This window comes from Amblyomma mixtum, chromosome 7, assembly GCF_055824585.1.
Source record: "Amblyomma mixtum isolate Tamu chromosome 7, ASM5582458v1, whole genome shotgun sequence".
NCBI classification, from domain to species: domain Eukaryota; kingdom Metazoa; phylum Arthropoda; class Arachnida; order Ixodida; family Ixodidae; genus Amblyomma; species Amblyomma mixtum.
The window spans coordinates 115,501,649-115,527,310 of NC_143018.1; the positions used below are offsets into that span (position 1 = coordinate 115,501,649).

General features: G+C 47.6%; 1 protein-coding gene across 1 annotated transcript in view; it reads left to right on the plus strand.

Moving 5' to 3' along the window:
• The window catches only part of LOC149337279 (facilitated trehalose transporter Tret1-like), an 80,688-nt gene extending 56,333 nt beyond the window's left edge, over window positions 1-24,355 (plus strand). Inside the window, exons 2-5 of the mRNA XM_089554371.1 lie at window positions 1,077-1,298; window positions 3,914-4,120; window positions 22,409-22,604; window positions 24,027-24,355. Coding sequence (XP_089410497.1) covers window positions 1,077-1,298; window positions 3,914-4,120; window positions 22,409-22,604; window positions 24,027-24,355 — 954 coding nt within the window. The remainder of the gene's footprint in view (window positions 1-1,076; window positions 1,299-3,913; window positions 4,121-22,408; window positions 22,605-24,026) is intronic.
• The last annotated feature ends 1,307 nt before the right edge of the window (window positions 24,356-25,662 follow it).

Below are 25,662 nucleotides of genomic sequence, written 5' to 3' on the forward strand. Positions count from 1 at the left end.
GTTTCCCGGTTTTGGAAAAGAGTCAGAAAAGCCTGATTCTCGAAATGGAGTGGCAAGTGGCCCGTCAGAATTTACAGGCTTCCAGTTCATCGCGTTTCTGCAATAAGCGAAGATATCGAATGATAAATCTTCATTTTTCCTATTAATTGCATATTGTTTAGTAGCAAGCGGGGAGAGAAAAATGCGTAAGGGAATGTTCTATCGATGGCTCGTACGCTTAAATGAGCCTAGCTTGGTTTACTCAGTGATCTCCTTAAAACAAGTAAACCACTCTATTTCTTGTTCTTTTGTGATCATTTCGCAAATAACTATTTAAAGATTTGCCTTTGCGAAGAGTGTTGCAGAGTTGAAAGGAATGCTTAATTCTATTTTAACCACACAATTTGATCTGTTTGCTACCGACCATGGCTCATGTCATGGGCTTTGCCGAATGAATCCGACATTTCATGCGAGTACACAAAATTGGCGCAGCAGTGCTTCACTGCACAATGTCAGCTTTCCAGCAAATAGCTTAGGAAGAGCTTCTGAAAGTCAGGCTCGTAATTTCGAAACGAGTCATTCAATCACGTCGCCTGGAATGGAAAGCCAAGGATTTTCTTCCTTGGAAACTAGATACTCCAAACTGCCAGCTGTATATTCAAACGGTATGTGACAGACGAAACGGTACACTCAAATTTCCAACACTGAATGTGGTATCATGATTTCCATAGTTATTGGCCTGAAGGCCTCCAATAAATCGTCGGGATGATGCACTGCGGCATGACTGGGTTAGATGCACAAAGAAGGCTTTGCATTTTTTAGTATTTCGAAGGCATTCGCGAAGAGGAAATCAGAAATGGGTTTTGATGCGGGCTTGCAGCATGGAAGGTGTATGCCAGCCAAATGTGAGAAGACACTGTTGTTTCGTCCATTGGCTAACCTCACAGTAAAGTCCTATTCACACGCTGATTACGCTACGTGACTGCGTGCATATAACTAGCATGAGGCTGGTGAAGATTAGCCACGCCGTTTTCATTCTATCCCAATCCCAATTCAGTTTGTTTGGGACATGCTGTCATCCCGACATTCTTGCTCAGGGTGGCGCTCTGCAACTGAGCATCACCGCGGGCATCCTGTACTCGTTCTTCCTGGGCCGCTTCCTGGATTGGCACCTGCTGGCCGTGGCCAGTTTGGCGGGGCCTGTCCTTGTCCTGATCGCCAGTCATTTGGCCGTGGAGTCTCCCCGCTGGCTGATGCCCAAGGGCCGAAAACTGGAGGCCATCCATGCGCTGCGCAGGCTTCGCGGACCCAGGTTCAAGGTCGGCAGATTTTCGGCTATTCTCACCCTGAGACCTATGCCTGTGTTTTAAGGTGCCGTGCCAGCAACTCGATACCATGTGCTCCGGTATTATAATGGCACCACTGTCTGAAGAAGAACTATTTTTCTATAGCTCATCCGAGACATATCCTGTGCTATTGCACCGGTTGCTGTAAAGAAAATATTCTTGGGCAAAGCATCTTTGTCGTCGTTGTAATTTAGTATCGCAACCGGGCACCCCAGCTGTAGCTTGGAAGAACCTCAACTCAACCCGTGGCCAGCGGCAGGGGTCCATCCAATGCTGGTTGCCATCACGAGCCAAACCCACGCCCACAGCCCATGCCTCGTGCGTCTAGTAAACTAACCCTCTCACCAAAGAAATGAAACAAAGCTAACCTGAAATAGTGTCTTTGCGCTTGTAGTTATACAACGTCCGTGCCGCCGAGTAGGACGGGGGGAGGCATCCTCTAAGGAATCTCGCATGGGCAGCATCTTTGAGTGCGCAATAATTATCTCATGCTAGCTATTGCGCTGATTTCCTGCATTACCAGCTGTGTGCCACTTTCCAGGTTTTGTTCAAACCTCATGTTATTATCTTCCGGCCAATGAGAGGTTATCTCTAGCTAATCGCCATTTATTCCGTACCGTAATACCATAAGAGTCTGGTTCTGGCCAGTCACATGACGTTTCATGGGGGATGAAAATAGATCCTGCCTCAGAACAATGCAGGGTGAAAGATAGGGGTGTCACATTTGTCGTTCTGAAACATTTGAGCCACGCTCAACGATTTCAATACGCCGATTTTATAGAGGACTGTCAGTGGCCATACGAGGTGTATTCGGGCTTGCTTTGAAACAACAAACTTTAGTCGTACTTTCCTCCCGCTGATGGCAGCATCCAACGAGCCAAATTGTCTTTGGCTTCTCGAGGGCGTAGGGATATAGCGAGGTAAGCAAGTATCGCTGGCTGGCGTTTGCAAACTTTCGGCGTGGGAACGAAGCGGAAGAAAATCTAGGCACGCTTTCGAAAGCATAACTCAAATATGTCGACAATGAAAGCTCTTGCAAGGCGAGCAACTGGCAAAACTACAAGGGCAATTTTTCTTCTCTAAGCCTGAAAGGTAGTAAAATAAAACGCCAATTTACTGCCTCCTTGCGCAGAAAATAAGTTAGCTCTAGCTTAGCTAGTCTCTATCATTTGAGGTTAACTTAGAAACCTGGTTTTCAAGGTTACTCGTCCCTTTGAATGTTATTAACCACATGCGACAGCCAATAACGGTACAGATTACGTATAGTATTTGAAGGAGAAAGCGAGAATGAGTTCGCTTTTTACGAGCAGATGTTTTCTAGCCAAAACCGCGCCTGATGGTCTCTTTTTCCTAAGCAGAGAAAGGAACGTATGTAATGATTAAAGTCATTATGTAGTGAGTAAAAGCTGAAATTACACAATTTTTTCCGTCCCGTTCTATTGTACTTCCGCCATCTACCTATAAGTATAATTTCTCCCACGAAAAAAAGAAAGGCGTGGAACGATGATTAAAAGGCAGAAAGAATTAGGACGAAATTGAATTCGAGCAGGAGTGTTAATGGACGTCAGGGTATAAACAATGCCAAAAAGATCTTTATTTGAGAAGTGATTGATCTCAGGACAATTTAGTGGGAGCCTTTTACGTATAGAAAAATGTTAGCTTTCGGCAGTTTTTACTACGACAGTACTACTAGTCCCGTTACACTTGGCGGCGTTTGTTAGTGTGCGTACTGGTAGATGGTACCGAAAATTCCAGCGATGGCAACAAAAAACGCGTGATGTCATCGAACGACCGTAGCACGCACACAGCAAGCCGAATACCAATAATCAGACAATGATTATGTCGTTGGTCTATACATACAGCCCAGTGCCTGATCTGAATGTGACATCAATTTTTCCGGCTAATTTCGTATCAGGAATGTGACGCACGCGTTCGTCCTACGCCATTGGAGGTGGTGTCATACGATTTCTTGTTACATGTAACATACGTCCTTTACTCAGGTTGGAACCCTGCTCACTCCAGGCATTCTAACCGAGTGTCCGAGCGGGTCACATGGACGCTTGTGGATTCGGTGTTCTTGGAATCAGCGTTCAGAGCCGTGTATTCATTTCATTTCTCAGTGCGCAACCTGAATCGAGGTCGAACGCTCAGGATTACGCATCAATGCTTTCACCTTCACAGCACGTAAGCAGCCTGAGGTGCCCTCTGCATTTTTGTTATATTTCACATGCATCGTGTTTCCGCTTCAGCACGGCTTTGGTTCACGTTACCGGCACTTTAATATCTGGGCTCCTGTCACTAGCGGGAAAGAAGTGCATTTACTCATTTGTATTTTTTTCAGATATAGGCAATCTCAAAGGCATATATAGATGTTGGCCAGCCAGGGTTTTTTTTCTGCTTGCCAATGGGGATGTCGGGATATGAGCCTAGTTCGTTGTAAGGAGGTGAAGCGTAGTGGGAGGGTATATGGAGAGACAGAGAGGGGGGGGGGCTGTAGCAAGGCGAATGTTTCAACTTGTGCCCTCCCGGAGTCCGTCACTCCTATTGTGTATGCCAGTGAGAGCTTGCGGGGCAATGCCATTGCGCAGCCGGAGAACGAGGAGTGCCAGGATATCGAAGAAGTGTTCGCCTGCGATCCCACTCCCCACCTGCACGTGTTCCTTGCTCTGCTCGTGCACTGCCTGCAGCAGTTCTCCGGCATCAACATGATCATCTTCTACGCGCCCGCTCTGCTGGCCGATTCTGGAGTGGCCATAAGCACCGCCAATTCCTACCTCTTCATTGCGGGCCTACAGGTGAACTGAATTATTCGCTTCACCGTGATACGTAACTGTTAGGGGGGGTAGTTCTAGCCCCTTATTGTATTGCTTGGAAGTAGCCCACCAGCGCTTTCGTTGGCATCGTTTGACGCTAATATTATTTGATGTTTTCGCGATACAGTACTGTATCTGCCAAAATAACCACGCTTCCATCACCATGGAAAAGCTGGCTGGTAGCTGAATGCCGACGCTGAGGTCGCCAGTCGATATGGCCTGCGAAGTAACCTGCGGGTCGTGAACATGTGCCATAGCCATCACGTCAAAGGCCACGCTCCCTTATAGAAAGAGACACATTCAGGATAGCTTAGTAAATTTTAGCAGTGAAAGTACCTGTGTCATATATCTTTCCCCGATTGTATAAGACAGATTGGGAGAGTAGACTTTTCGCGCCTTGTTATACTGGCATCAGACTCCACATAGAGCTTTGCAAGAATCTGTCCTTAGGCACGGTATTTCGGTGTACGGGCCATGCGAACCATCTAAATTCAAAAAGGTTTGCAGAATACTATGTGAAATCTCCACAAATATATTGTATTGAACAGTTCACAAGAAGTTCATAGGCAAATTAAATTTGAATAAAACCCGGGTTACTGCTCTCCAGGATATAAACATGCTAGTGGTCATTATCCGAAACTATTTTTCAAAGCAGTTCGAACACCCAGACAGGAAATGACACTCACTTAGGTACATACCGAGTTATAAGGTTCCCAGAGTTTACGCTAACTATGGAAAAAGAACGAGGCAGTTTTATAACTCTTATTATTTTAACAAACTACCGGTCGATGAACTGCACTGAGATTCGCTCATGGGGGCAAAATCTGGCCTGAAAGATTAGGTTCTGAATTATGATGACAAAATTTGATGAGGTTTCTCTTACATTTCAATCTTGTTCGCGAACATTCTCTTCCATTCATTGCCTAGAAATTTTCCTTTACTTTCCCTATACGTTATTAAGGATTTATTGGTTATTCAAATATCATACATTCTATGCATTTTACTGTTTTGTTCTGTTTATTGTGTTATTATTGCCGTTAAAAATCGACTGTTTTGTATTAAGCCCGAATTGTTGGGACTGCCGTGCCGCACCCACAAGCGCTTGCGCTTCTGCGGGCGCATGAAATGTAACATACTTATATTTCTCAGTCAAGTTCCGCTATATGTATATACGTATGCATGCATTCATGCATGCATGTATGTATGGTTTGGTTTTGGTTTTATGGGGTTTAACGTCCCAAAGCGACTAAGGCTATGAGAGACGCCGTAGTGGAGGGCTTCGGAAATTTCGTGCACCTGGGGTTCTTTAACATGCACTGACAACGCACAGTACACGGGCCTCTAGAATTTCTCCCCCAAAGAAATTCAACCGCCGCGGCCGGGATCGAACCCGCGTCTTTTGAGTCAGCAGCCGAGCACCATAACCACTGAGCCACCGCGGTGGCATGTGTGTGCGCGCGTGTGTGTGTGTGTGTGTGTGTGTGTGTGTGTGTGTGTGCGCGCGTGTGTGTGTGTGTGTGCGTGCGTGCGTGCGTGTGTGTGTGTGTGTGGTTTACTGGTGTTTAAGTCCCAAAGCAACTCAGGCTATGAGGGACGCTGTAGTAAGGGCTCTGGAAATTTCGACCACCTGGGGTTCTTTAACATGCACTGACATCGCACAGTACGCAGGCCTCTAGAAATTCTCCTTCATCCAAATTCGGCCGCCGCGGCCGGGATAGAACCCGCGTCTTTCGGGTCAGCAGCCGAACGCTGTACCCACTGAGCCACCGCGGCAGGGCAGTGTATGTATGTATGTATGTATGCATGCATGCATGCATGTATGTATGTATGTATGTATGTATGTATGTATGTATGTATGTATGTATGTATGTATGTATGTATGTATGTATGTATGTATGTATGTATGTATGTATGTATGTATGTATGTATGTATGTATGTATGTATGTATGTATGTATGTATGTATGTATGTATGTATGTATGTATGTATGTATGTATGTATGTATGCATGCATGTATGCATGCATGCATGCATGCATGCATGTATGTATGTATGTATGTATGTATGTATGTATGTATGTATGTATGTATGTATGTATGTATGTATGTATGTATGTATGTATGTATGTATGTATGTATGTATGTATGTATGTATGTATGTATGTATGTATGTATGTATGTATGTATGTATGTATGTATGTACGTACGTACGTACGTACGTATGTATGTATGTATGTATGTATGTATTGTAACGTACTTGCTGACGAAGGGGGGCTTTATTAGCAGGCACGAAAGGGAAGGCCAGGCAAGCTGGGGCAACAACAGCGACAGACTCCACACGGCGCGCGCCCTACTTCGTCGTCGTCGCCCGACTTCGTATGCGCCACCTGGCAATACTACGTGGCATTATTCCCCCCTTATGAAGAAAAAAAAAAGAGCGCTGTCGCTGTCGACGTAAGGGTGAAACAAAAAAAAAACAAAAAATAACAAGCAAACTGCCGCAACTGAAGCGCGCGAAAACATCAGCACGGTTGCGTCACCGTGTATAGTACGGCTTAAGCCGCACAACGTGCACAGTGTCAGAGTCGGGCTGTCGGCGTCGCGGTTGCGCAGCACCGTCTGGAACCACTTCATAGTTAACCTCACTCACACGCCGTACCACTCTGTAAGGGCCAAAATAGCGGGAGAGCAGTTTCTCACACAAGCCTTGGCGACGAACAGGAGTCCACACCCAGACTTGGTCACCGGGTTTGTAGTCAACCTGTCGGTGGCGAAGGTTGTAACGGCGCGCATCCGAGCTCTGCTGTTGCCCGATGTGCACGCGGGCCAGCTGACGGGCTTCTTCAGCACGTTGGGCAAACTGTTGGGCGTCTGGGGCGAGTTGGTCATCCTCTGGGCACGGGAGCATGGCATCAAGCATGCTCTGGACTTCGCGTCCGTACACAAGGCGAAACGGGGAGAAGCGCGTAGTTTCCTGCAGGGCGGTGTTGTAGGCAAAGGTGACATACGGCAGGACCTCATCCGAAGTTTTGTGTTGAACATCTACGTACATGGACAACATGTCCGCAAGGGTCCTGTTTAATCGTTCGGTCAAGCCATTGCTCTGCGGATGGTAGGCCGTGGTCTTGCGGTGTGTTGTGCAGCTCAGCCGAAAGATGTGGTCGATTAGTTGAGCTGTAAACGCCGTCCCTCTGTCTGTAATCACGTGCGAAGGAGCGCCATGTCGCAGGACGATGTTGTGCATGAAAAACTCTGCGACTTCTGAAGCTGTGCCACGAGGGATCGCCTTGGTCTCGGCGTAGCGAGTCAAATAGTCGGTAGCAACTATGATCCACTTATTGCCGCCCTGCGACAAGGGGAAAGGGCCGAGGAGGTCCATGCCGATCTGGTCGAACGGAGCGCGAGGGGCAGTAACGGGCTTGAGAAAACCCGCCGGCTTAAGTGGTGGCGTTTTCCGGCGCTGGCATTCTCGGCAGCTTTTAACGTATCGTTTGACATCAGCAGAAAGTCCAGGAGAGTAATACATGTTCCGCACTCTGGCGAGAGTACGTGAAAAGCCCAAGTGGCCAGACGTGGGCTCATCGTGGCAGGCGAAAAGAACGTCAGATCGGAGGTCGGCTGGAATGACGAGAAGGTAAGGTCTATCGTTGCCTCTCGAGTTCTTCTTGTACAAGAGACCTTGCCGCAAACAGAAGGAGCCAAGACGTCGAGAGAAGTAGCGAGGTATAACCGTATCACTACTTTCAAGGGCGTCAATGAGAGGGCGAAGGTCCGAGTCCGCCCTCTGCCGAGTCAGTAGGTCGGAGGCGGTGAGAGTACCAAGGAAGCCGCTGTCGTCATCGGGCGCTGCGTCGGCAGGATCAACTGGTGCACGCGACAGTGTGTCGGCGTCTTCGTGTCTGCGGCCGGACTTGTAGACAATAGTAATGTCAAATTCCTGGAGCCGTAGGCCCCAGCGTGCCAGGCGTCCAGATGGGTCTCGCAAATTTGCCAGCCAGCATAGGCAGTGGTGATCGGTGACCACTTTGAATGGGCGGCCGTAAAGATAAGGGCGAAACTTCATGGTGGCCCACACGACCGCAAGACATTCTTTTTCAGACGTGGAGTAATTGCTCTCGGCGCGGGAGAGAGTACGGCTAGCATAGGCGATAACCCTCTCAAGGCCGTCTTCGTGTTGAACAAGGACCGCGCCAAGACCGATGTTACTGGCGTCGGTGTGGACCTCGGTATCGGCATCTTCGTCGAAGTGCGCAAGAACGGGAGGTGTTTGAAGGCGCTGGCAGAGCGTAGAGAAAGTGTTCTGTTGCTCAGTGGTCCAGACAAAGCAGGTGGTATTCCTGGTGAGGCGCGTAAACGGCTCAGCAATCGTGGAAAAGTCCGCAATAAAGCGCCGATAATACGAACAGAGACCCAGGAAGCGCTGGACAGCTTTCTTGTCGGTCGGAACGGGAAGACGTGCGACTGCGGCAGTCTTTTCGGCGTCCGGCCGCACTCCCTCAGCGCTCACAACGTGACCCAGAAATTTGAGCTCTTCGTAACCGAAATGACACTTCTGGGGCTTCAGGGTAAGGTCTGCCGAGCGGAGGGCTTCGAGGACAGCCCGCAGGCGCTGGAGATGTTGGTCAAACGTTTCCAAAAAAACTACGACGTCGTCCAAGTAAACAAGACAGCTTTGCCACTTGAGGCCTGTGAGGACGGTGTCCATCATCCGTTGGAACGTAGCCGGGGCGGAGCACAAACCGAAAGGAAGCACTTTAAATTCATAGAGGCCATCTGGAGTCACAAAGGCGGTTTTTTCGCGGCCCCGTTCGTCTACTTCAATTTGCCAATAGCCGCTCTTTAAGTCAATGGATGAGAAGTACTTAGCGCGCCGTAATCTATCCAGCGAGTCGTCAATGCGCGGCAACGGGTAGACGTCCTTTTTGGTCACACTGTTCAGTTTGCGATAGTCGACACAAAACCGGAGAGTGCCGTCCTTCTTCTTAACAAGGACTACAGGTGAAGACCACGGGCTTTGGGAAGGTTGAACAACGCCATCGTCAAGCATTTCCTGAACCTGAGTTTGGATAACCGCCCGTTCTTTAGCAGAAACACGATAAGGCTGCTGTCGTATAGGGCGAGCGTCGTCATAGGTGATGATGCGGTGCTGCGTGATGGGTGTTTGACGAACCTTCGAGGAGGAAGCGAAGCACGACTTGTATTCCTTCAGCAGCTGTTTCAAAGTCAGGCGTTGCTCCCGAGACAGGTGGCAGTTTATGTCGACGTTTTCAAAGGAAGGTTCGTCAGTGCCGGCTGCCGCGGACGCAAAACAAACGGGAATATCGGTAACAGGTTTGGCAGAAGCGATAGCCGTTCCTGCAAAAAGGTGCCGGTACTCATTAGAAAAATTAGTGACCAGGACCGCAGACCGGCCACCACGAAGCGTCAGTAGACTGCGAGCGGCGCAGATGCCTTGAGTAAGCAGGAGTGAACGGTTAGACTCGGCGACTGCTTCTGCGTCATGCAAGTCGTTGCAAGTGACTTCAACTTCGACAGACTCCACACGGCGCGCGCCCTACTTCGTCGTCGTCGCCCTACTTCGTATGCGCCACCTGGCAATACTAGGTGGCAGTATGTATGCATGTATGTATGTATGTATGTATGTATGTATGTATGTATGTATGTATGTATGTATGTATGTATGTATGTATGTATGTATGTATGTATGTATGTATGTATGTATGTAGGTATGTAGGTATGTATGTATGTATGTATGTATGTATGTATGTATGTATGTATGTATGTATGTATGTATGTATGTATGTATGTATGTATGTATGTATGTATGTATGTATGTATGTATGTATGTATGTATGTATGTATGTATGTATGTATGTATGTATGTATGTATGTATGTATGTATGTATGTATGTATGTATGTATGTATGTATGTGTGTGTGTGTGTGTGTGTGTGCGTGTGTGTGTGTGCGTGCGTGCGTGCGTGCGTGCGTGTGCGTGCGTGTGTGTGTGTGTGCGTGCATGCGTGCGTGTGTGTGTGTGTGTGTGTGCGTGTGTGTGCGCGCGCGCGCTCGCGTTTGTGTATGTGTGTGTGTTTACCTGTGTCGTTATAAGCTGGCATTCTGTCTGTAAAAAGCGAAATGTTTGCATTCGTGTGGTTCCATGACAAATTTCGTCGACTTGCTCTAAAAGCGACACTACTACGTGTTTTCAGCATATACAGTGCACATAATGAGATATATCTATTCATATATATCTATCGCACTCAAAACAGCTTGTTCTGTTGCTATGGCTAGAGTGTGCAACCGCATTTTGCGACCGCATAACCGCTGCTGTTCGCTATAAAAACGTCCCTGCGAGAAGCAGCTGGGAAAACGAAGTTAAAGTCTAAGTGCCAAAAGACCGGCTTTGAGATGCTTTTATTAATGTCTAACACATACTGATGCATATTTGCGCGATAGACCTGTCGGTCACATGAAATCACTCTATTATCTCATATAGCTTCTTTCACGTCATAAATATGATTTATTTCAAAACGTTTCATGCCTTTGTTTATGTTTGTAAGGAGATAGCGCCACCCAGCGGCGTTCGTGAGGAGAAGACAAAGCACGAGGAGCGCGTGCTGAGGGGTACGCCGGGACAGGTCGAACAGGATTACGTGGCAGAGAAGAGAAGAGCGCGGTGGGCGACGGACGTGGACGAGTTCTGCTGGCTCCCCCAGTTCCGGGCTTCGGCCTCAGCCGCAGATGTCCGGGCCACCAGACCTGGACATCCATCGTCGAGAGCCTCAACCACCAGGCCCAGGCGCCACTCTTCTCCGTCCATCCGTCAGCTGCTCCACACAGGCCGCCTCTGGCGCCTACGTGACCTTTTTCCCGGATACCAGACCTGGGAACCGTGCCGGGAGCCCACGAACGCTGACGCTGCGGTAGCGTTTCATCGACGTTGGAACGCCAAGAGACTCCTTGACTGCCCGACACCCAGCCAGTCCTCCCCGCTCGTTGCTCGAATAAGACAAGTAGTGTGAACTTTCCTCTTTGACTCTTTTTCCTGCATTTATCATAAGCACTTTGTTCTGTTCCCCCGTGTGTTTTTCCCGTGTATTGTTGCGTTGTTCTCTTGTTCCTTTCCTTTCTTCTCGCTCATATTGTAATTGGTTTCCTTTCCGTTAAAAGCCGCCTCGTTTATTGTTTGTACTTTGGTGTTTGTTGAAAATAAGACCTGCAATCTCACAGAGTCCTCACAAATTTGGCGTCCACTACGACAGGACGAGGTCGGTTATTATTTCTTTGCCTGTTGTGTTAATTTAGGCACAGTATGAGCGCGTCAGATTTGGTTACTTTAGGCGAGCGCATGGGCTTGTGCGGCGCGGAGTTACGAGCGTGGGTGGAGGACGAGCTTCGTAAGGCACGGGAAGAGAGAGCCGCTGAGCGTGAAGCTGCGAAGCAGAAATTGGAGTTAGAGCGAGAAGCTACGAAGCAGAAATTGGAGTTAGAGGCACGGAATTTAGAGACGGAGCGTGAAGCTGCGAAGCAGAAATTGGAATTAGAGGCACGGAATTTAGAGACGGAGAAACAGAAATTGGAGTTAGAGGCGCGGAACTTGCAGCTACAAATAAGGCTCATGGAGGGTGGCGCAAATCCTCCGAGTGACCGTGGAGAGCGTAGCGTCTCATCGACCAGCTCCATTAACCCGCACAGCCTCATACCACAGTTCAATGAAGCGCGGGATGACCTCGATGCCTACTTAAAGAGATTTGAGCATGTGGCCACGGGGCAGGGTTGGCCAAAAGAAAAGTGGGCAACGGCGTTGAGCTTGTGCCTTGGCGGCGAAGCACTTAGGGTCTTCGGTCGGCTCTCGCCTGAGGATTCCGTGGATTATGATAAAGCGAAGCTTGCCTTGCTTCAGAGGTTTAGGTTCACCGCGGAAGGGTACCGAGAGAAGTTTCGCCAGAGCAAGCCCCAGGATGGCGAAACGGCCTCGCAATATGCTGCCAGGTTGTTTAGCTTCTTTGACCGTTGGGTCGAGATGCGGGGAGATGGCCGCACTTTTGAGGTGGTTCGCGAGATGGTCGTGAGCGAACAATTTCTGAACAACTGTCATTCTCGTTTAGCCCTTTTCTTACGTGAGCGGGAGGGCAAGACAGTTGCCAAGCTGGCGGAGGCTGCCGATCATTTTCTTGAAGCACAGCGGCAAAATAACTTGTTGTTCTTCAAAGAACAGGGGGAGCATACGATGAATAAAGCCAAGGACGAGGTTTCAGGTTCACAATCTCGCCTGCGGTGTTTTCTTTGCGAGAAGACTGGGCACAAGGCGGCGGATTGTCGGACGAAGCCGAAGCAATCGTATTGCACCTGGTGCCGCGAGGTAGGACATGATGCCCAGTCGTGCAAAGCTAAGAGGCCAGGAGACCGTGAGGAGTCCGCCTGTTGCATGACACCTCGATATTCACATCCCGATAGCACTGCAGTGGTAACGCGCGTAGAGGGCCAGTTGGGGGAGATGGTCTGTCCTTCCAACCCGGTGGAAGTTGCTATGCCCGTGGCGCACGGTGAGGTGTTCGGCCAGTCTAGTTCGGTATTACGGGATACGGGCAGCACCGGCATTGTTGTGCGTGAGTCCCTTATACCGGCAGCGGCGCTTACAGGGAAACAGGCTACATTATTCTTGGCCAATGGGACCCGTGTAGAAGTTCCGGAAGCGGAGGTGGTGATTTCCTCACCATACTTTTCGGGTAAGGCCATCGCGCGGTGTTTATCTACACCCCTGTACGACATCATAATAGGCAATGTCCCTGGCGCTAAACCTCCATTCTCGGTTGACCCGCCAGTTCTCACTGATCAGGCAGTTTCCCTTGCCATGACGGGTGCGGTCGATGTTCCTTCCCTTACGGTGACAGCAAAGGTTTCAGAGAGTAGTAAAAGCCCCACTCTGAACACACTCCACTTGTCACGGCCGGAGTTTTGCCTCAAACAGGAAGAAGACCCGACCTTAGAGGTGTGTCGCAGGAAGTTGGGGCAAATATTTCATGGCAAGGGACAGACCGCCCACTCCTTTGATACTGATGATGGTGCTCTCTGCCGGACATACCAAGTGTGTCCCGGCCAAGTCGTTGAGCAAGCGGTGGTACCGAAGGGCTTACGCACGCAAGTTCTTAAGTTGGCACATAAGAGTGCATTATCCGGCCATCATGGAATACGGCAAACAATAGCTAGGGTGCTCAGTGAGTTTTACTGACCCGGTGTACAGGCTGACATTAAGAGTTATGTCAGATCGTGTGATATGTGTCAGCAGACTGTGTCGAAGGCAAGGGAGAACAGAGTGTATAACATCGTAGGACGGGAACATGTAAAATCATGGTGGAAACCGAGGTCGGTTTGGAGAAAACGGTTTCACAAAGGAAAACGGAAGTACTAGCCGAAAAAGTTCTCGCGACGGTGATGTGATTTGATGTGAACAATGTAATACGGAAGAATGTAGCCCACACCTATTGTTGGAATTGTTTTTGTTTGTTCATATTTGTATTTGAGTGCCGGCTATCTACTTTTTATGCTTTCCGTGTTTCTTCGCCCTCTATGGACGCTTTACGTTGACTTTCCATGTGCTCTCTGTGCTGTGTGTGCGAAGGTCTGTGAACGCTTCGAACATTGACGACCGTCGTATTGTGTGTGGTGTGTAGTGTGCGCGCTGTGGTGCGGTGTTCTGTGTTGCGATCGTCGAACGCGTCTGGTGTCGCTCTCCTGAAGTCGAGTTCTTTCCCTTGGAAAAAACTTCCGAAGAGGGGGCCTTCTGTAAGGAGATAGCGCCACCCAGCGGCGTTCGTGAGGAGAAGACAAAGCACGAGGAGCGCGTGCTGAGGGGTACGCCGGGACAGGTCGAACAGGATTACGTGGCAGAGAAGAGAAGAGCGCGGTGGGCGACGGACGTGGACGAGTTCTGCTGGCTCCCCCAGTTCCGGGCTTGGGCCTCAGCCGCAGACGTCCGGGCCACCAGACCTGGACATCCATCGTCGAGAGCCTCAACCACCAGGCCCAGGCGCCACTCTTCTCCGTCCATCCGTCAGCTGCTCCACACAGGCCGCCTCTGGCGCCTACGTGACCTTTTTCCCGGATACCAGACCTGGGAACCGTGCCGGGAGCCCACGAACGCTGACACTGCGGTAGCGTTTCATCGACGTTGGAACGCCAAGAGACTCCTTGACTGCCCGACACCCAGCCAGTCCTCCCCGCTCGTTGCTCGAATAAGACAAGTAGTGTGAACTTTCCTCTTTGACTCTTTTTCCTGCATTTATCATAAGCACTTTGTTCTGTTCCCCCGTGTGTTTTTCCCGTGTATTGTTGCGTTGTTCTCTTGTTCCTTTCCTTTCTTCTCGCTCATATTGTAATTGGTTTCCTTTCCGTTAAAAGCCGCCTCGTTTATTGTTTGTACTTTGGTGTTTGTTGAAAATAAGACCTGCAATCTCACAGAGTCCTCACAATGTTACACCATCTAAGAAAGTCTTGGACGTTAATGGTAGGCTAATATCCCACAGCTACGAGTACCCGAATGCAACGGATATTCAACCCCCTTCCCGGCCATGCACAACAACAGTCTTGCCTAAAGAGGACACATAAATGGTCGCGTGGAGGTTAGCTATAGCTGCCATGCGAACTCATTTGTGAACAATGAGATGGTTAACCAGTTTCTCTGAAAATATCTGGCTAACCGACTACACTTTCACGAGTGGACGCCAGCTCGCGAATAGCAGCGCACAAAAGAAATGGCCTGGTAAGAACAGGGACGCACTGAAACATGTATTACCCCTACACATCGCAGTCTTGGCATCAACCAGACCTCACGTTCCTCAAGAACCTCCCGCGGCGCAACAAAAACATAACATATTCGTCCTACAGAGTGAACAAAACCTGTGCCCGAAGTCGCTTGGTAGCTGATCGGTTTATTCAGAGCCTGTGTGCTTGCATTTTCTGCTTTTGGGGTCAGCTTTGCAAGCAATAACTTTTTAAGCCTTGCAAATAAGAATTTACTTATATAACGCGCTCGCATCATTGTTAGGAGGGGAAGGACGAAAACCGTTTTTGAGCCCAGCACTAAGGCCCACTGAAAAACAGCGCTTGCTTGGCTTAAGCCTGTTGTTCATCTGCCGAACCCATACAAAGCCAGGCTCTCAAATTAGGGTAGGAAAGGTAAGAGAAATGCATGCCAAACATTTCTGGACAAAAGGATTATTGAGCTGGAAGGAGTTTATGAACACATTTTTTGTCATATATTGCAAGGTTTTACTACAGCGATCGATATATCCGCCGATCTTCAGTCCACAGGTCTGTTAGCCGTGCGGTGACTCAGTGGTTATGGCACTAAGGTATTGACTCGAAAGAGGCGTGTTTCATTCCGACCACGGCGGCCAAATTTCAATCAAGGTGAAATTCTAGAGACCCGTGTACTGTGCGATGTCAGTGCACGTTAAAGAACCCCAGGCCAGTGTGATTAGCAATGCAGATAAGATAGTTAAGCAGCCAAAGAGTTCTGCACAAGCCTCTGCAGTAGCCAATGAGTAGCCAATGACAGTAGCCAATGACAGAGGTAGTAGAGTGCAGCAATGCAACATCCCACCAGTAACGAAAGACGAAATGAAGAAAGCCTTAGGTGCAATGAAAAGGAGAAAAACAGCAGGGGAGGAGAAGGTACCACCAGATCTATAGAAGAACAGAGGGGATATCGAGCTAGAAAATCTAGCCACCCAGTATGCGCAATGCCTTATCACTTCAAGCGTACCAGAAGGTTAGAAGAACACTGAAATTATCTTCATTCATACAAAAGCACACGTCAAGGACTTGAAAAATTACAAATCAACCAGCTTACTGTCCGCTGCCCACAAGGTATATACCATGGTAAACGCTAATGCAGTCAGGACAACCTTAGACTTCAATCAATCAAATGATCAGGCATTTTTACTTAAAGAATACTTTAAAATAGACCATAATTACACTGTTAAGCAGATTATTGATAAATGCCCAGAATATAACCAACCCCTATAGATAGCCTTCATTGCTTACGAGAAAGCGATTGACTCAACGGAAACCTCAGCGGTCATGCAGATATTGCGGAAACATTGTGTAGAAGAGTCTGATGTGAAAATACTTGAAGATATCTATAGCAACTGCATGGCTACCATAGTCCTCCATATAGTCAGCAGTCTCGCCAAAGCTATTCACCGCCTGTTTGACGCAAGTTTTCGCGAGACCTGGTTTGGGGACAGTTTGCAATACGAGTTAATGAGAATAACTAACTAATCTGCGATTCGCTGATGGCACGGCCTTGCTAAATCACTCAGGACATGAACTGCAAATCGCGATCAATGAGGTCTAGAAATTAATATGCAGAAACAAAGCCATATTCAACAGTCTCGCAAGGGAAGACCAATTCACAATTGGTAGCGAGGTGCTGGAAGTGGTAAGGGATTACGTCTACTTAAGGCAGGTAGTGACCGCTGATACGGATCATGTGGAATAAGTAGAACAATAAGAATGCGGTGGAGCGCTTATGGTATGTTTTGTGAGACCATGAATGACATTTTATCAGTATACGTCAAAAGAAAAGTGTACAGAAGCTCTATCTTACCGGTACTTTCCTATGGGGCAGAAACATGGAGGCTAACGGATATGGTTCTCCTTGACTTACGGACAACGCGGCTTGCTATGGAAAGAAAAATGATAGGTGTAACGATACAGATAGGAAGTGGACAGTGTGGGCGAGGGAGCCAACGCGGGTTAACGAAATCCTAGTCGAAATCAAGAAAGAGAAATGGGCTTGGGCAGAGCATGCTATGCCGAAGCAAGACAACTGCTTATCCTTAAGGGTAATGGAGTGGATTCCAAGAGAAGGCAAACGTAGCAGGGGACGGCAGAAAGTTAGGTGGGCGGATGAGATTAAGAAGTTTGCGGGGATACGGTGGCTGCAACTGGAAAAGGACAGGGTTAATGGGAGAGACATGGGAGAGGCCTTTGCCCTTCAGTGGGCGTAGTCAGGCTGATGATAATGATTATCATTACGTTGTCCCTCATAGCCCTGAGTCGCATTCCGACATTAAACCGCCATGAACCACAAAACAATCGTACACCGGCTTGCATATTCTTGCTCTTAATGATTTTTCGACCGCAAAAAAAAAAGCGTTAACCATGGGTGTTCTGGTGCAGTCTTAACTGCTTGACGCGAGCGATTGGTAAAATATATATATTTTTTTATTGATACATCAAATTCCCCTCTTGGGGTATTACATGAAGGGTGGGTCGTCACACCTTGCCGATGCTTTTTTTTCTAAGAGCGTTTTGAAGTGTGCAGCATTAGTGTGGTGAACTGCTTCGGAAGGAAGGTGATTTCATTGCTTTGCTGTCTGGGGAAAGAAACCGTTAAGATTCGCAGTCGTATGTGCGGATGGTCGGTAAATGGCTTTGTCGTGATTAATGCGATCAGAAACGCGGTGAGGTGGTGTGATAACTGAAACACTAAGGGTGAGTGATGAAAGTTATTAAAGAGACATATGGCAATGTTACAGCTTGGAACGAGGGATAGAAGTGTAGATTTTGATTTCAATTTGGTGATTTGGATCAAGAAAATAACCTTGCTGTACAAATTTGAACATATTCAAAGGAGAGAGAAAGATCTCACTGATGAGGGTCCCAAACTTTGCATTCGTGTTCCAGTTTAGGACGAACGAGAGTTAAAGGGTCAGAAGTTTTACAGCGGGAGGGGCTAGTCGTATGTTACAGCGCAAGAATATAATCATGCGGTCGGCATCATTAGTAACGCTGGAAATTTGGGTTGACCAGCTGAGGGAGTGGTAAATAGTTACGCAAAGATATTTATTAGAGGTGACTGCGGAAATTTCGGAACGGAGATATAGTATTTGGTCGCGTGATAGGACTGCCTACGGTGAAATTTAATTAGAGAAGTTCTATGAAAAACTAGACATCAGCGTTTTATTGCACCATGATTTAATGTAATTGAAGTCTGCTTGCAGTATAAAAGTATCCCGGCTATTAGTGATAGCTCAATGGATAACGCAGTGATCGGCAAGTAATCGAATATTAGATGTGATACGAGTCGGCAGGTCGTTAATGTAAATTAGAAAAATAAAGGGCAGAATACTGCCACGACCGGGCCGGCCGCGTTTCGATCACGCGAAACACAAAGGCACCTCTGCGCTGTGTAATGTGAAGATCCGCAGGTGGTCGAGATTATTCCGGAGACCTCCACTACGGCACCTCTTTCTCTCCAACCTTCCTCCCTTTCCTTACGGCGTAGTTAGTTATCCAGCGAGGTAGTAACACAACTACTGCGTCATTTTCCTTTGCAGAAAAACCAATTTTCTGAGTACTGTACCTTGTGGCGTACGGGAAGCAAATGGTGTGAAAGCTGAGCAATGTCGATTACCAGGTACAAACTGCTAGCGGTTAGAAAGAAAGCATCGCATCCAATCAAGTATGAGAGGATGTGTATTTAAACATGAGGGTTTATGGAAAAGTCACTTATGGGATACTATGGCAACCGCTTTTTGAAAGTGTAGAAATAATGCATTCAGTGGTATGTTAAGGTCTAAATTAGAAATGATCTAATTGTTGAATAGAGCCAGTTGTGTTACACAACACATACCCTCCGGAAAGCATGTTGGTTAGGATGAAAGAAATTGACCGATACCGAAAAGTTTACGTTGTGAGTAAACAAAGTGTTCCATTAGTTTTGAACAAATGCTAGTAAGGAATATTGAACGATAACTACTGCCGGAAAAAGGATACCTTTTTTTGGTACTGGAATCACTTTGCCAACGTTCCAGTCCTGTGGCATCACTCGAGATGATAATGACTATTGAAATATGTGTGCAAGAATAATGGTTGTAATGTTTCCCCTGTTTTTTAGTAGTCTAGAATAGATTCCATCAATTCCGGCTCAGGATGTCGCTTTATGTGATTCTAGTGCTGAGATGCGGTCGGCATGCAACATTATGCTGCGCATAACGTTTCCTGCACAACTGTGGCTAGACACTGGAACAATGGAGCATTACCTTCGATATTTCTATAACAATAGACGATATGCGAAATGCGCAGCGCCATCTCTCGGCGCTCCGAGAACTAAGTCCTCCATGTTGGTACGGTACAGAAAACGAAACCGCTGCCCAGCGTTGGGTCAAAACGGCTGCGCTTCGTTTGAAAAGTAAAATGCCGATGCAGTGTTGCGCTAAACTCTCCACTGTGAAAAGACACTACGATGGGTGCCAGAACTAGGTGCGTTCCAGCTTTTCGCTTTTCTATTTTTTTACTCCGTCCCAACGTTTTAGTAACACAAAACGTCATGCGAGGTATCATGTGTCAGCACGCGGATCAGTGCGCAGCTTTCGCTTTTTGGCAAATCTTGGCAAATCTTTGGCAAATTTTTGGCAAATCTCTCGAGGTGATTCGCGTTTAAATTAAGATAGTGACCACAGCCTTTGTTGTCTCTGATCAAAATTAAAAGCCGATTTCGTGCATTTATCAACTCTCCGGTCGGGCGTGAATATATATAGACGCATACTTGAACATCGTAATAGAGAAGGTAATTTTTTGAGCGGGCCAATCGCTCGTGCCGTGGCGAAATAAGTTCACTCGAAGAACCATATGCCGATTACTGCTTAGTTTGCTACGTGTTGAGTTAAGTTTTTCCCGTGTTCAATTTGTTTTAGAAGGGCGAGCAAACTCTCTGGACCATACGCATATGTTATGCGCGTTAAGGAGTCTTTGTGAAGCAATACACCCTACGTATAAAAACTGAGGTGCGAATGCTTTATTTCTTGAGGATTCCTATACCTTCGATATCTGTGGCGACGAAAATCTTACAAAAAGAAGCGAATAATATAGCTACTTTATTATGAAGGAGGGACGCATTTCTAAGCTAGAAAGTACGTGCAACAGTGTTCTGAAAACGCTTCAGGCCATCAGATTTTATTATCGTTGTGGCAAGCTCCAACAGCTTTTTCGCAACAAAGCCATTTGTCCGAGTTTGGGAGTAAGCTAATTAAGTTTCGGAAGCAACCGAACATGCTAATTTCGCCCCTGCACACACAGCTTGACCAGCGTATCGAGTCCGTGCATGCACCTAGAGCTGTAGCATCTTTCTCTAATCAAGCCGCCGCGGTGGCTCAGTGCTTATCTGAAAAAAAAAACTGCGTCTTCGCTTACAATATATTGAATTATATGTGCATGCCTACTTTCCTCTTGTTGATGTCGACTGAGTGACGGCGTCTTAAGCAGGACGCGGCTTCAACGAATTGTGGCGAAAATCAACCGACGCGGGGCTCTGAAACGGTGACGTTGAAAACCGCGGATGCGCATTGCACTTTACAGTAAAGGAATCGAATTACGCAGCTGGTCGAGGGTCTTGTGTGATTATACTGCAATGCACGAAGCTCCTGGCGTCGGCGCGAACGAAAGTTCGCACTGTCACAGAAGTTTGTCAACACACGTGCGCACTCACCGCAAAATAACCGCTCGCTACCCTACCAGATGAATTCGCGTCCACCTGTGAATAAAATAGCCATGATAATGCGTGATGCTTGAACTGGTTGAAACGACAACAGCACACGGTCACGGTTCGACTTTCCCACCCACTGTCGAGTGCCGATTACTGCGATCTTCAGCGCCAGACTTCAAGCGAAGCTGAGGACGCGGTAGGAGTAAGCTGGCGCTTATTGAAAGCACCTACATCTCTGGTCAAAGATCAGCGGTGAAAACAACGCAGCAGCTGAAGCTTACCTGTTGAAATTCCACTCGCAAGAAGAAAGTATGCACAGAAAACGATGCACCAGCTCGACGAGCTCGACCGAGCCAAGATGGAAACCGGAAGTTGTGGGCGCGGTGTTGCCAGACCGCCAAGCAATTTCGCATATCGTCTATTCCAAACATTTTTCAAAATATTCAAATTTTTTCCAAATATTGTGGGTCTAGGAAAAAAATGGCAGCGTTACAACAATAATTAACGAGTCCTCAGCCATGCCCTTGCACATAAGCTAAAATAATGAGTTATTTTAAAAAAAGTATATAACAGCTGTATCCTACCGGTACTCACCTATGGGGCAGAAACGTGGAGGCTAAAAAAGAGGGTTCAGCTTAAGTTAAGAACAACGCAGCGAACTATGGAAAGAAAAATGATAGGTGTAACGTTAAGAGATCGGAAGAGGGCGGAGTGGGTGAGGGAACAAACGCGGGTTAATGACATCCTAGTTGAAATCAAGAGGAAGAAGTGGGCTTTGGCAGGGCATGTAATGCGAAGGCAAGATAACCGCTGGTCCTTAAGGGTAACGGAGTGGATTCCAAGAGAAAGCAAACGTAGCAGGGGACGGCAGAAACTTAGGTGGGCGGATGATATTAAGAAGTTTGCGGGAATACAGTGGCGGCAACAATCAAAAGACAGGGTTAATTGGAGAGACATGGGAGAGGCCTTTGCACTGCAGTGGGTGTAGTCAGGCTGATGATGAATAAGTTATTAAGCCACTCATCCGTTTAAAGTTACTTATCTGCTTACACTGTGACGATTAAGGCTTTATCGATGATTAGCGTGGGATGTTTGCTGTCTTTCAACTTCAAGCGAGGTTGGAGGTTTTCTTTTTGACATTTTCCCAATCAAACTGACCCTTACACACTTAGCGCACGGTGGGGCCTCGAGAGGAGTTTAACCACTCCGTTTCTCACAGTGTCGGTCTTGCAACGTCAATGAGCTTTGTCTGCACATTAAAGTGCGTCTCCCAAATTTTTTTAACTGCAACAAGCCGTTATCTAACAAGCTTTGCTGCTCCTTTGCCGTCAACGCATGACTGCTTATATCGGGACATATTTGCTGTCCGAATTTGATGTCATTAAAAAAAAACGCGCATAATTAGCATGTAAATTAACGGCGACAATGTCTCATTTTTGAAGGAGCTTCCGAAAATAACACTGCTTTGAAGTCAGCTAAGAGGCACCATGGCACCCACCAAGGCGGGCTCGTCTGGGTGGCAAAACATTCGTCTTCTGACGGCGTGGTTCAGAAGGCGCGACACGTGGGGTGGCAGCTCTGGACACGAGCAGACGAGTAGGAGGGTAACCCATGGTACAGACGAGGCTATGATACAGCCCAAAATGGCAGTTACCGACCATAATGCTGCGTACGTGGACGCCATGTTGTTTGGAAATGGAACGACAGCTATCTGCGCTGTGGCACGTGTAGTCGAAACCTTCGCATCGCAGCCTTTGTGTCACTTCCGCACGCAGGTGGTGGTGACCTTCGCGTCGGTGTCCTTCATGGATGTGGTGGGCAGGCGCCGGCTGCTCACCGTCTCCTCCATGGTGTGCATATTCGCCCTGCTCACGATCGGTGCCTACTACCACGCTGCCAGCAGCGGAGCGCAGCCACTTGGAAGATACAGCGGTTTCCTGCCTGTTATCCTCCTTGGATTGTACATGACGGGTATGTAGTGGAGGGGTGCAATCATCGGCCTATGCGCCACGTTTTTCAAGGTCCTGCTGTCTAGTCTACAAATATTGCACAAGCACTGTGCACTCTTCTTTGAACCAGGACAATGTGTCTGGCTAGGCGGCAGGTAGAATACACATTTAACAGCGAACTTCTTCCAGGACAAATGTCTGCACAGGAAAAAAAATTAAAAACACGCAGAATTGCTGAGTGCCTCTAATTTGTGGTCAGTTTTTTGGCTTTCCACCATATTTTGTTTCATTATAAAGCAAAAATACTGCAGTGCTGATACCGCGTTTTATTGCTGAACGAATCAGGAGCGAGGGTGTTTAGTCTAGTTGATTGTGCATTATAGAATCGTAAAGGCGGCCAAAAGACGAAGACACAGAAAGACGGACACTCGGTAATCACTGCTTGTCGTCTTATTATGTCTCCGCCTTTTGGTATCCTACAATGCTCAAAGGAGGAGGGCTGGTCTTCTGATTGATGCTTAATGCTAAAGAGGTTTATTCTTTATGTATAATTCCCTAATGAAGGGATACTTTCTACCACCCGGAATTCAAAAGTGCACGAGAGTCAATTCACGATGGGCTATATCAAAATTCTGGCACTGTGGAGTGAGAATGCGATCTTGGGCAGAGCTGCCCAATGGCTGCAGATTAATTAAACTACAAAGGTATGTGGTGGATTCTTCTGCGTTTGCATATATTGTTTGTGATGAGCTGCTCGTGCGTGGAATTTTCTATTGCAGGGTATATTCACCAGACCTGCTGCTGATATATATGACACTGCAGCTTTTCCAAATAATGAGGTATCCTATAAAGCACCGTTGCGGTCACACGTGAGAAAAAAGTGCCCCCTGAGACGTAGATCTCACCTCAACTATTTTAAATCAATTAATGCATCACAAACAAGCCAGAAGCATGTTAAGTACCCCACATAAGACTAGAATAAAGAATAATTCCACGATCCATGCAGATACTGGCATGAATTTTAGATCCTGACCATACCGGTGAAAGTACGACGGAGGCGAAATTCTAGAGGCCCGCGTGTACTGCGATGTCAGTTCACGTTAAAGAACCCCAGGTGGTGGAAATTTCCGGACCCCACCATTACGGCGTCCCTCATAGCCTGTGTTGCTTTGGGATGTCAAACCACCCCAAACCATAAACCATCGCTTGAAATTTACCATATGATGCTTACATGATTCTCATTTCTGCAGGTGAGTTTTTGTTTGCTATTATTTGATGTTTAGCTTGATGTTTAGCATTTCAAAATTCCTATCGAGGTCAATAACGTAACAGAATTAGGGGAGCAGCTGCATAAGGTATACGCAACCGGCGCTGGCCATGGACAGTTGCAGGTAAAATAGAGATCCCCTTGTTCTGCAGTGGGCTTACAATGGTGTCTGTGCAGGCTATTCGATTGGCCTTGGTCCCGTGGTGTGGCTGCTGGGCGTGGAACTGGTGCCATGTCGGGGCCGTGGTCTTTTGCTGGGTCTGGTTACAGCCTTCAACTGGGCCTGCGCTTTGGCAGTCACGTGGGCCTTCGAAAGCCTCCGCGAACAGTACCACTTCTCCGGCTTGGGGTGGTTTTTCAGCTCGGCGACCTTCGTGGGGGCGCTGGCAGTGAACTTCTTCCTACCAGAAACCAAGGGACTCAGCCTGGAAGAGATCCTCCTGGAAGCGTTCTACGACCTGGCTGAATACGCGGACGCACACGCCGCGTCAGTCAAGAAGGAGTGAAGGCCCGCACAGCGGCTGCTAGTTTGGGCTCTGTCGGCAACGCGCGCAAAACTTTTCTGACTCTGGACTCCTTTGCTTTTATTTTTACTCGCCTACGGAATAAGTGCCAAGGACACGTTACGTTTCCTCCTCTGGTAAGCGCAGATAATGTAGCGATCCTTATCATCAGCAAGGACGTCCAGTTATGGTCCCGCCATGTGACCCTGTATATTACCTTTATTTTCACATACATTTTCACATACATTACTTTAACTGAACACATCTTGAAATATGGCTACATTGTTTTACAGTGCTGTGAGGGACGTTATTGCGTGCCTTGGTAAAACTTGCGACCGACCTCAGTAATTTGCTATTACTGCTCGCACCTCGAAGTCAATTTCTTGCACATTCGCCATCGTTTCTGTCTTCATGGCAACATGTTCTGTTTTTGCGTCCCTCTCCGTGTAAACACGATACAGCGCACTAGGATTATTTATATACAAGCACTAACCTCGCTTATACGGGAGCAACTGCGAGTGCTGGTCCATCTTGTGGTTCGGCCGCCCTGTGGGTACAAAAGAGGACACATACCTTACTTAAAATTGTTACAGATGAGGATGATGATGCACATTTAATTCAGTGAACAGCTGTGCGCCCCTGTAACTCAGAAAAATCCTTGGTCCAGGGATCCTACGGCCTAATGTATTTGCTTGGCCCGGTGAACCAGCTTCCTTTGGTCCTCAGGACTTGAGCTGGACAGCGCAGCCTAACACTGCTGTCGATTGGGGTCCCATATTTTCGGCGCTGCCCGCATAATATATCAAGCTTATGTGGTGCGATACTGTATGCGGTACTCCCCGCCGGCGCGTATGTGTTTTATGATGACAGAGTTATATTTACTGCCGTAAACGAAAAATTGAAGATGAGTGACGTCGACTTCATCATCCAAGTTTCCCGTAGCCGAACACGTGGGCATAGTGTCGCTTCTAGTAATTCGTCGCACTAAGGATCATTGGCCCAAGGAGCTCTCTATTCGCCACTTCTACCCTCTCCCTTTCACTGAAACAGCATGTTTCTTGCGCTGTCCATAAACCGTTTGTCTCCCTCGTCCCTGACTTGATTTTCTGCCGTCGAGCAATCGATCCTCAACGCTCTACTCAGGCCACTAATTCGGAAGAGGAAACCTCACAATCTATGAAGGCAAAGTGGGCAGTGAGTCATTTCGCATATGTCTGCGTTAACTCCTCAGCAATATCGCACCATTCTGTCAGGACGGTTGTTAAGAGTCCCCTCCAGTTTTGAATTGGCTTGCACGGGGGCCTCACTCA